Raw genomic sequence first — 11,818 nt, forward strand, 5'->3', positions numbered from 1 at the left:
TAGTCCTGACTTACTTTTAACACAGTGCACGCATTAGTCGAGATTTTCATTTATAATAATAAGAGCTGACATGATCATTATATAAAATTAATGATAAAATATTGAAAACAGTTATGAACGATGGACACATATTTAATAATGAGTACACTATAATATCTCTCAGATTTCTTTAGCCCCTAGACTTGTTAGCTGATTGACCCATTTACTCCTCTCCTCATTCCCTGTACTTAATAGTGATAGGACTGCCAGTTGTTGACCAAGCGTTGAGTGACAGAGTAGAGTGATGACAGGACGTGGTGACTCCGGAGGTAAGTGTATTTTGATACAGTTAGGAGGGAAAGGCTGATGGAGTAGGTGATATGGGTGAGTCTGTGTGTATGTGTGTGTGTGTGTGCAAGTTGTAAATAAACAATTATGTCATTCTATTACAACTCTCCCTACTCAGTATTCATTCATGCTGTTTGTCTCATATTACATCATTTACTCTAATTTATTCGTTTCCTCATCTCTCTCTCTGTCTCTCTCTCTTTCCAAATATTTTCTCATTTCCTCCATTACTTTCCTACTACAGGTATGTCATGAATCATTGCATAAATATTCTTAAAACATAATGCATTAGCTTTTCTATAGCATGCCGGTACTAATAGTAATGCTTTTGAAGTGTATGTGTGTTTATGGTATACCAAAATGAGTGTGTGTGTGTGTGAACATCAAAGAGAAATGGCTAACTTTCTTGCTTGGCTGTCCCTTTATCTCTGCTATCAGTAACAAGTCCTTGAGCAATATCAATTGGACGTCAGAATACGGTCGACCCCGTGAGTCCAACAGTTTGAAAGTTTCTTGCAGCTTGAGGTAACAGTTTGAGGACTTTAGAAGCGAAGAGCTGGGCTGCTCACGAATATGATCCATAAGTGTCTGAAAAATAGGAATTGTTCACATTTTATTGCAACCGTAAAGCCGACTGCTAATTGTACAAGAACATGACCCACTCATTACAGTTTACATAAGAATCAGAAATGAACTTTTGCCATTCTACTCTACACTCTCATGCCATTGCTAGGACACGCTTCATTGATGTTAGTAAGTGCATGGAATCTTTTGGTCACCTGTGGAATGAAGCTCTCTGTTGAGAGCTGAGTTACAGGAGGCCAGTATATCATTTCACTCAATTCAAGGAGCTCCAGTGAGCATCTCTGCTGAGCAATGGCTGATTCTAGCTCCTCTGTTGGGAGAAAAGAAGGAAATGGAGAGAGAGAGAGAGAGAGAGAGAGAGAGGTGGGAGAGAAGGTGGGGGAGAGAAGTGTGGGTAGAGGAGAGACAGAGAGAAAGGAGGAGGGAGAGAAAGAGTGAGATATTTGAAATTAGTCAAATGAAGAGGGAGAGCTAGAGACACGAGTGAGAGGGGTCAAAGCTTACTTAATGACACCTTAAATGCTTTTATTGTCGAATGCAGAACGGCTCTGTGATTAGGATCAGTGGTGTGCTTAAGCACATTCTAAGTAAAATAGATTTCAATGTAACAAGTGATTATATCATTATCAAAACACTCATCACCACCATGCCACGCCATTATCAGCAACACTTACATCCAGTAACAACTGATAGTGACACTGATGCTGCATTGGGGCTATGAGTAAATCATTAATGTCACTTCTCTGTACAGACGGGCTTGACCTGCATAACTAAAAAGAATGATAAATAATATCATATATAATAATCTAATTTTAGGCAGGAGAAATTTGGCCAAATAAAATTGTCCATGCTTAAATTTGTTCAATTAAAACTTAGTGATCACTAAAAATATGGCAAATTTCCTCTTTCCAATATAATAAGAGCTAGTAGCTAACGTACTCTTAGATAATCGTGGTAAGTTGGTATTTTCTCTAAGCTCTTGATGTAGCCTCTTTGCTGCTCAAAATTAGTGCAAAATGTCTTGTAAACCGGATTGAACTTGTGTCCAAACTGCAAGGGGTGATGATGAGGAGGAGGAAGGAGGTTCTAATTATAACTAAATAGGGACACTTACCATGCTAAAGGACAGGACTAGCTCATTTGGGAGAGCCACGTTATCCTGTGAACGACCTTCGAAGAGCTTCAGCAGGTCATTAGCAATGGAAGAGCTCAGCTATGATTTAACAAGAGACTCAATGATAGCTCTAAGTATCAGCGTCCCTTACCTCACAAAGCTCTGAAAGGTTTGCAAATATTTTTTCTATCTTTGCTTCCTCTAGGACCCTGTGAAAGTGAAGCTCTTCAAGAAATCCTTTGTAAACCTGCAAATCCATTGAATGAAGTGACAATGACATAAAGGAAGACATGAATCACCTGCTCCAAGGGCTGGAGCTGCTTTGTTAAGTATTTGGTCTCAGCTTGAAAGAGCTCCCAGACTGCATCTCTGTATTTCTCGTCTTCCCTTGACTTACAGTTCCTGTCAGTACAGAATACTGACCAATGGAGGCCCTGAGAGGAAGAAAGGGAGAGAAGGGAATATATAAAACAAAAGGATAAAGTACACGGAGAGGAAAGTAGAAGGAAAAGATAGAAATAAAAATAATAAAAAGAGGATATCTGATTTGGTTCAGTACATCATTTTCTAGGAAGAGAAGAGGAAACTGGGAGACATCAGGAGGGGGAAATGCAATAACAACACCTTGTGTTATGACAACATATGCTCTTACAAGGACCAGAACACATTCATACATACATACAACACATTCACAGACTCATGTACATGCCATATGTGCCGAAACAACATACATACATGCATACTAACAACATACATACATGCATATACATTCATTCATTCATTCATTCATTCATTCATTCATTCATTCATTCATAAGAACAAACCAAATATTCGCTAAGTGGGTCTGGTTTAATATTAGCTGATTTCTTAAAGTTTTGAAACAGGTTATCAACGTAATCAGACGGAGGGTTAGAGTCTTCCGGAGGAGGACGAGGCCTTCGCTTCCAAAATGATCCAGACCTTTGTCTTACTATTGCCGGAGCAAGAAAGAAAGAAAACAAAAGGGTAAATGAATGTTAACACAACATAAACAACTCACCGTTTATCTTTTCATCTCCATTCGAACGGGATCTCTCCAAACCTTTCCTCTGTATCTGCTCATCACTCTTAGAGAACTCGCTATTAAGAGCTGTGCACCAAACAGAGGAGCTTGAACACGTGAGCCATAATGGTTCTTACCTCTTTGATCCAGTGACATTGATTTCACATCATCACTCGGCATCTCTGGGCTATAAAGAATAGATTATAATGTTGATAGAAGAGAGTTTGAAAGAGTGCATGTACATGCGTACACAATGTTACATTTGAATATAATGTTAATTATGAAAATCTAAGACAAAGAATTCATAGTATAGTAGAATATCAAGTGATTATCGTGAGCATATGTACATGTAAGCTAAGTCACATTGCCTGTGTACATATCCACAATGTAAAAATATAATAAATATTATACATGTAACTTGAAATTTATACAAATAAAGATTATCTACTTTTGGTACAATGAATGTGTATAGATAATGCACGGCAACTCACGCAAAAGTCACTTCCTTAAGAATAGTAGGTGGTTTCTGTTTACAATAGAATTATAATGAAACAGAAAGGCAATGCATTGTTTTCCGTACCTCTCTCTCTTGCTTAACGTCTCTCAGGAGAATAGGAATGGGAGCCAGTGTACTGGTCGCTGATCCTCCTCCTCCTGTTGCTCCAAGGGAAGGAGTTGGCGATAACTGATAGTAGGATAGTGTGATATATCAATTGTTAATAACAATCCCATGGCCAATGGGTATACTCACTTGTTTTGTAAAGATGAAAGACCCACCATTAGTCTGGAATGAAAAATGAAACATACCATAAAGTATTATAGCTTTACTACTAATGCACTGTGCAGTGTAGCAGACATACAAAAAGTAGATGTCACGGTGCAATTTCTAAGAAATGTTGATGTATTGTAGAGTGCAACATTACAAATACCAGATGGTAAGTCATATGGTATAATGTGCCACTTTTAGCCATATAGTATACAATAGAGAGAAATCATGTTTGTTACTATAAGCTACTTCAAGGAGGTGTTTGGCGAGGCAAGGATGCCAATTTGGCAACACTTTAACATTATTATTATTATTAACTTGTTGATACATTTTGAACAATAATTGATTTATCTATTCTATTCTTCATCTCTCTCTCTCTCTCTCTCTCTCTCTCTATTCTTATCTCATGTGTTTTATAATAACAATTTCTAACCTTTGCATTTCCAGGACTCTCTTCATCACTCTGATTCACTACTACATTAGAGAGCAGATAAGATATGAAGCATATCAAATATCAGATAAACAATAACAAACTGACTTGGAGCGGACTCTTGTACAACAACAAGCTTCGGTGATGACATCCCTCCTCTCTATGATGCAAAAGGTGTGGTAAAATAAAAATCGTACACTTTCAAGTACTGCATGCATTTAGCAGACAAAACAAAACTGACCGAGGTAGGGCTTTCTGGACAATTTAGTTGATCTGTATGGCAAAGAGAGAGGAGGAGAGATGAACGTGTTTTTAATCATAGGCTGTAGTGGCTTACATTGTTTGCTGTCTTCTCCATTGCTGTGCGTCCTGTAGAGCAGGTCCTGGTACATTTCTTGTAAGTGCTTTATCTTGCTAAGCCCGTCCAACTCTCTCTTCAAGGACTGTTGTAGCATCTCTTTGAGTCTCGTGTTCTCGTCTTCTATCGATCTGGTCCTTCTCCTTTTCATTATGAAACTGCTCGAAGTGGTTCTTGATCGCGGACGGGACAAGAACTGGTCCAAGGATTGCTGTATTGCTACAAGCTGATCAGCCTGGTGTTCCATTTCTTCAGTTCTGCTTGTCTTTAATTTCACGCAGGCGTGGGTGTATTCATGCAAAATGAAATAAAGAGGGCGTTAACCTCAGATTTTTATCCATGTGAGTTTAATGAGTTTATCCTGTTTATCCATCTGCTGTGCCTGCCATCATAATCTTTTATCCTGCAGTTTCAATTTAATGCCTCATTGACTTGCAGGGTAATCTAATGAAGCATGATACATTAGATCTATAGGTAGTAGATCTAGAACAATTATTTTCAAAATTCAAAATTTTGAATTTAAAAATCCATTTAAAATTAAAAATTTGAAATTTATACGCACAAAAGAAATTTTGATATCATTAAAAAATAAGAAGGTCTATTATATTTATATTAACGCCCAGCTTGTTTAGGGCGTAAATTTTAATTTAATTAAGATTTAAGTTCCTTGGGCGTTGCCCTTGTTTCTGAGCTGGTTTTTTGTAAACAACCAAACACAAGACCTGCCATTGGCTCTGATTCCACACAATGCCTCCAAAGAAGAGACAAAGAAAGACAGCAGCTGCCAAAGAAGAAGATGAGCCCACGACTAGTGCAGTAGCTCCTCTGAACCCAGCAGCCCTTACTGTCACACAATTAAGAGCTGAACTGAGTAAAAAAGGACTCGACACGACTGGAAAGAAAGCACTGCTAGTTCAAAGACTCACTGACTCTTTGAAGTCGTCCGATGAGCCATCCACTACCAAAAAAGTGAGTATTTTTATTACTTTTTAATTTATTATTGCACAATGTAAAAAAACAGTCAATTGTGAATTACCGTATAGTGGGAAAATTTGCACAGAGCTTTATTTTGGCAATTGACAGTGATAAAATCGCCAAAATAAAAACCGCCATTTTGCTTTATTCTGAGCACGCTCACTGACATGTGGCTGCAAAGTTGCCAAATTATTAAGCGCCACCAAATTTCAGATGATTATGTTATTTATGCTTGATTTTGAAATGATAAATTTTAATGCATTATGTTATAATTGGGTGATTATGATCAGAATAATTGAAACAAAAATACTAGCATTTTAATATTATTATTAATGTCCATTAACAGGCAAAGACAGAAGACCCAGCAGAGGATGAGGGAGAGGAGGAGATTGACACGACTGAAGGCGAACTGACGTATAGCAAAGCAGCTGCTGCTCTTAGACAAGCCGACAAGAAAGAGAAAGGAAAACGACAAAGAACTGTAGACACACACATACCCTGGTACACCAATTACGAGGTAACCACGGTTACAGACTCCACCCACTTTACGCACCTTTAATGATAGGTTGTTGATGATTGGGACTGCATGCTGAATCAGACGAACATTGGACATAACAACAACAAGTTCTATGTTATTCAACTACTTAGTAATAAAAACTCGGGCTATTTTCACGTATGGAATAGGTGCGTTTGTATTGAAGTATGTCGAAATTATTATAATAAATAATTTGGTGGTGTCAGTGTCAAAATGTATAATGTTGCATTGAATAATAATTTGATTTAATTGTTTTTGCAGCTGGCGTGATGTAATTTCAAATAAAGTCCTCACTTTTAAAGATTATAGCACTAATCACAAATTTGTACTTTTTTTATTTCTCAGGTGGGGCCGTGTCGGAGAGCCTGGCATGAATGCAATGAAAGGCCCTTTCCACGCAATGGATGCCGCAACAAAGGAATTCGCCAAAAAGTTCAAAGACAAGACAAAGAACGACTGGTCCGACCGGGACTCCTTCACCCCTCACGCCGGGAAATACACACTCATTGAAATGGGAGGGGACGACGATGAGGATGAGCCAATGGTGAGTGGAGAAAGGGCTGGTTACGCCATAATGATGAATGATGATGAGTGTTGTTGTTGAATAGGATGTAATTGAGGACGTGGATACGGGTAAACCGAAGAAGATCAAACCCTGTACTCTGGACAAGCCAACGCAGAACCTGGTCAAACTTATCTTTGACAACGACATGTTCCGAGAAGCCATGAAGACTCTTGAAATTGGTGAGTCAGTTATGATGGCTGTAAAAATAAGATTCTCTTTTAATGTTCTTTTTTTGATATTTTAATATTATATTTTGGGTCTTCATTTAAATGTTTTTTGTCTAACAGACACAAAGAAAATGCCATTAGGGAAACTCAGCAAAGCACAGATTGCAAAAGGATTTGAGGTACATACTATTAGGAGTACATGTACATGTACTTAGGCTGTACATTTGTGACTCTTGTATTTCATGTACATGTAAGACCTAATCTCGTGTATGCTATATTTCATTGGTGATGCTTTAAAATAAACTCTAAAGGCTAGAAATGCCTGGAATTTCACCAGTTTACATAATAGTGTGTCATTTTACTACCATAGGCACTAGAGGCACTAGAATCGGCCCTCCAGAGTAAAGCTTCAAGAGCTAAACTTAGTGAACTCTCGTCAAAATTTTACACAATCATTCCTCATGATTTTGGTCGCCGGATACCACCTGTCATTGACAACCAGGAGCACCTGCAGAAGAAATTTGACATGTTAACTGTAAGTCACCTTATCACTTAACTGGAGGCAGGCAAGACAGTTGTATGCCATATAGAGCTAGAAAATTTGCAGTCTTTAAAATTAGACCAATGACTCCAAAATTTTACTCCACCAAATTTATGGTATATTGACAGTAATGCTTTAGATGAACTTTTAGCACATTTACATGTAAGTGTATACTGCTTCACAATGGCTAACTATGGGATAAGTAAAAAAATTGTATAAATTATTATACTTTTATAAAATTATCATATTATTCTAAAACTCACTGCCCATAGGTGCTAGGAGATATAGAGATAGCTCAGTCGCTACAGAAAGACAAGATTAAGACAGAGCAGCCCGATATTGAAGAGGTTCCCCATGAGTTTGACGTCAACTACGCCTCGCTAAAAGCAAAACTGGAGCACGTGAAGAAGGAAGACTCTGACTACAAGATAATAGAGACCTATCTTAGACAGACCGAGCCTTCTTATCGTAAACTGGAAATAGTTGATATATGGCGAGTCAGTAGAGATGGAGAGGTAATTTAGTAGTACTATGTCTGATGCCTAATAGTATGTAGTCATAGTGATGGGGACTATACTACATGTTATGTGGACTATACTACATGTTATGTGGCTACTTCATAATTGTTATTGCATTTTTTGATTCATACTTATGTTGTGTGTAAGTGTTGAGCTAATTCTGATTAAAATTGGATTTTTTACAAAATTTTAAAATTTAGCATGTACGCAGCAATTATTAATTATTACTACTTCTCTTATGTTAACAGGCTGAAAGGTTTTCTGTTCACGACTCCATTGAGAACAGACGACTTTTATGGCATGGAACTAACGTTGCTGTCGTTGCCGCCATTTTGAAAAGTGGTCTACGTATAATGCCTCACTCTGGGGGAAGGGTCGGCAGAGGAATTTACTTTGCCTCTGAAAACAGCAAATCTGCAGGATATGGTAAATATTATGATCTAGTCTTTTTAAATAATACATACTGTAGGGCGCCTTTTTTTTAGGGCTATAAATTTCGCGATTTTTTTAAAGATTCGCGAAAATCAAATCAATACGGTACAAGATGGCAGACGGCATAAATTCACGAAAATTAAATCCGCGAAATAAAAATCCACGAAATTCATAGCCCTCGAAAAAAAGGCGCCCTACGGTATAGTACTTGAAGTAAGTTCTTATTACTGTAGATGATTGGTAATTCCTTTCTTTATTAACCATCTATGCTTTAGTATAACTATCTATCGTTAAAATATTCAGGTATTCTATGTTTTTTTATATACATTAGTTGGATGTGCTAATAATATTGGGATCATGTTTCTCAATGAGGTTGCATTGGGAAAAGAGCACTCCATCACTCGAGATGATTCTTCTTTGGTCAAAGCACCTGCCGGTCATGACAGTGTTGTAGCTAGAGGTCACACTGAACCAGGTCAGCTAATAATAGCCTTCTTATATGTGCTTCTTGTTATAATATTTATAGTTTTCTGTTTTCTTTAATTTGTTTCTTTTTACACTTTTCTCTCCCTCTTCCATCAGACCCAGCTCTAGACACTACTATTACCATAGATGGTAAGACTGTTACTGTACCACAGGGCAAGCCTAAGAGTCAACAAAAATACTCCACAAGTTCTTTCTCTCAGGTAATGCATGAAGAAGCAACATCACTGCTACTGCATCAATTCTTTCATTGCAGACTGAGTATTTGATCTACAAGGAGAGTCAGAATAGGATACGTTATCTCTTGAAGCTCAAGTTTGGCGGTCATAGTTTCTTTTTTTAGATAGAGAGAAATTTTAATAGAAGGGACAAATTAGCAAATAGACATAGAGATTTATTATGAAAATTATATTATTAGACTGTTATTATTATTATATACATTGACTTTATAGAGAGTGTTGTACAAATGATAGATCTATTTATTGTCTTTTTTTGGTGGTAACTTCAAATCCTTTAGCTCCTTCTCTATGTTCTCCTTAAAATGAGCACCGAATAATTTCAATCGCTCAATAAAATTTGAAGAAGTTGGAGGTAATCTTTTACTACCTGTAACGATAGTCTGTAATAATTATTATTGTTGTTTTCCTTATACATGTAGCTTAATGGATGCATGCTCTTGTGTTTATGCCTACTGAGAGCAAAAGGTGCTTACTCCATAATTCTGAGAGTTTGAAGAACTGGTATAAGCTCAACTGAGCCAACCTCCTCATCAGCCTGGACTCTGAGAGCTAAAAGTAAAGTTTTGTTTCACATAGTGATCTGAATATCACCCAGTCACTTACATCTCTCTCTAGCTGAGCTTGTATACGTCTTCTAAAACTACATAAATAAGTTTAAAATAAATCTAAAGCTGGCTAGACTAGATCTACTTACTATCCCCAAGGCATCTATGATCTCTGAACTCTATTTCTAGCCAGTAGCCACGCCTAAAAACACTCCTTTTTTAAAAATACATTATCAGCTAGATCCAGCTCAGATAAGCAAGCAAAATAAATTCCTAAAATAGCAAACAAACCAGCATCACTACACAATAACAGCTGCAGCAGTATAATTAAATTATTTATAATCAAGAAACAAAAGGTCCCCAAAATCCTCCATAAGTATCTAAAGCCATTGTACAAGCATCAGGTGAGACAGGGCCACGATCTGGATTAAAATAAGTTGCCTGGTAATTTTTCAATTTGTCTTGCATCTTTTTCAGCATTTCTGGCTCTTTGGTAGCAATATTGTTCCTTTCCTCAGGGTCGTCCTTTATATTATAAAGACAACCATCATCACCACAATGCTCAATTGCTGTTATTCCTCCATTAGGATTGGTTTGATTAGGATACTGAGGCCCAGTCCATCCTGCTTCATTAACATTACCAATTAATATCTTATAATCTCCACTGATTAAAGTGACATTACTAACAGGGACATCAGTGCGAGGGGAGGTATCAGTCTCACCTGATATCAACGGCCACATGTTGTAACTGTCTACTGGAGGTAGCTTAGCTTTAGCAGCTTTTTCATCAGTTGGATCAACACCAGCAATAGCACAGAAAGTACCATACCAATCAGCCAAATGAATGTATCCATCAGTCTTTTGTCCTCTCATCTTCTCTGGTAGATACCCTCCAGATACGAAAGCATTGACACGTACACCACCTTGCCAATCAGTTGTTTTGCCTCCTTTCAGTGGATAATTATTAGCACCTGTTCCTTCATGAACTGGACCGCCATTATCACTGCTAGTAACAAAGAGAAGATTGTCCCACATTCCTTTATTCTTGAGAGCATCAGTGAGTTCACCCACAACATCATCAAGATAGTTAACCATTGCATGATAATACTGCCTGAGATGATTATCAATGAAACTGAATTTATTCAAGTATCTATCAGGTACTTCGTATGGCGCATGCACAATATGTGGAGCATAGTACAGGAAGAGAGGTGTACTAGGATCATGGTTGCTTACAACACTAAGAACTCTCTCCTTGAACAATCCTTCTTCATAATTATCTGGTCCAGTACCATTGATACCATGAGCAGGTTTATCTGTTTCCCATAGATCAACTATTGGAATTTTGCATTTCCCAGCTATTTCTGTATAATAATCGTTTGCATGATGAAAATAACCAAATGAAGTCTGAAATCCTCGTCCTTTTGGTGTGTGGTCTGATGTTGCCATTCCAGCATCCCATTTGCCTACTTGGTGTGTAGCATAACCAGCTCCTCTCATCTTCTCTGCAATACCAGTCATGTTACGTGGGATAGCTGAGAAACCAGAAACTGGATCATTTGGATTGTAGTTAGTTGGTGCTAGATTCAAATCATTGACATGAATTGGTAATCTTCCACTGATTAACGATGAGCGAGAAGGAGAGCAGAACCTGAAAGCATAATGCTGATTGAGTTCCAGGCCTTCCTTAACCAATTTATCAATGTTTGGTGTAACAACTTCACGTGTTGGTGGATTCCGATGATATCCAACATTAGCCCAGCCCCAGTCATCAACAAGCATCATGACAATATGAGGTAGATTAGCATTAGGTGAAGCACCTGATGCCAGTCCCAATAGGAACACTCCAACAACTAAAACTGCAAGCATCTTTTTATGAGAAACTATAGCCTGGGAGACACACCCAAACTTAGTAAAACAATAGGCTATTAAAAAGCAATAACATGAATTCAATTAGCAAACAATGCATGTTCAAATTTACAAAGTAAATCTGATTGAAAGCATTTCACTTCTTAGCAGTACTATCCAATGCAGCTACACATAGGTCTAAGAGTCAAAACAGCAAAATATAAAATGAATAGCATGCATGCAGCAGTAATTTAAGAAACAAAAGGTCCCCAAAATCCTCCATAAGTATCCAAAGCCATTTTACAAGCATCAGGTGAGATAGGACCACGATCTGGATTAAAATAAGTTGCC

General features: G+C 37.6%; 3 protein-coding genes across 4 annotated transcripts in view; 1 reads left to right on the plus strand and 2 right to left on the minus strand.

Annotated features, from left to right (window-relative positions):
- Positions 1–82: 82 nt before the first annotated feature.
- On the minus strand, positions 83–4,919 carry LOC100634507 (uncharacterized). Its single transcript, XM_020000538.1, has 19 exons — positions 4,602–4,919; positions 4,506–4,537; positions 4,373–4,424; positions 4,268–4,308; positions 3,820–3,852; positions 3,649–3,753; positions 3,560–3,594; positions 3,206–3,255; positions 3,066–3,155; positions 2,851–2,996; positions 2,326–2,460; positions 2,178–2,273; positions 2,027–2,125; positions 1,852–1,962; positions 1,587–1,682; positions 1,417–1,495; positions 1,107–1,222; positions 730–915; positions 83–369 (listed from the first exon to the last, which is right to left on the minus strand). Exons 1-19 carry the CDS (start codon positions 4,867–4,869, stop codon positions 160–162), a joined length of 1,980 nt encoding a protein of 659 aa, XP_019856097.1. The 5' UTR covers positions 4,870–4,919; the 3' UTR covers positions 83–159.
- A 336-nt stretch (positions 4,920–5,255) lies between these two features.
- Positions 5,256–9,354, plus strand: LOC100634632 (poly [ADP-ribose] polymerase 3-like). The gene is made up of 12 exons (XM_020000542.1): positions 5,256–5,591; positions 5,944–6,114; positions 6,163–6,281; positions 6,478–6,676; positions 6,741–6,876; positions 6,985–7,043; positions 7,235–7,399; positions 7,678–7,920; positions 8,172–8,349; positions 8,687–8,830; positions 8,938–9,041; positions 9,095–9,354. Exons 1-12 carry the CDS (start codon positions 5,370–5,372, stop codon positions 9,179–9,181), a joined length of 1,827 nt encoding a protein of 608 aa, XP_019856101.1. The 5' UTR covers positions 5,256–5,369; the 3' UTR covers positions 9,182–9,354.
- Positions 9,294–11,818, minus strand: part of LOC100634880 (arylsulfatase B-like) — a 3,607-nt gene continuing 1,082 nt past the window's right edge. The window contains exons 2-5 of one of the 2 annotated variants that reach the window (XM_020000548.1): positions 9,772–10,503; positions 9,681–9,717; positions 9,551–9,626; positions 9,294–9,444 (exon numbers count right to left, since the gene is read on the minus strand). In XM_020000548.1, the coding sequence (XP_019856107.1) occupies positions 9,965–10,503 (539 nt within the window). In that variant the 3' untranslated portion in view covers positions 9,294–9,444; positions 9,551–9,626; positions 9,681–9,717; positions 9,772–9,964. The remainder of the gene's footprint in view (positions 9,445–9,550; positions 9,627–9,680; positions 9,718–9,771; positions 10,504–11,818) is intronic. The other variant, XM_020000552.1, reaches the window with a different exon arrangement.

This window comes from Amphimedon queenslandica, unplaced genomic scaffold (assembly GCF_000090795.2).
Source record: "Amphimedon queenslandica unplaced genomic scaffold, v1.1 AMPQUscaffold_13516, whole genome shotgun sequence".
NCBI classification, from domain to species: domain Eukaryota; kingdom Metazoa; phylum Porifera; class Demospongiae; order Haplosclerida; family Niphatidae; genus Amphimedon; species Amphimedon queenslandica.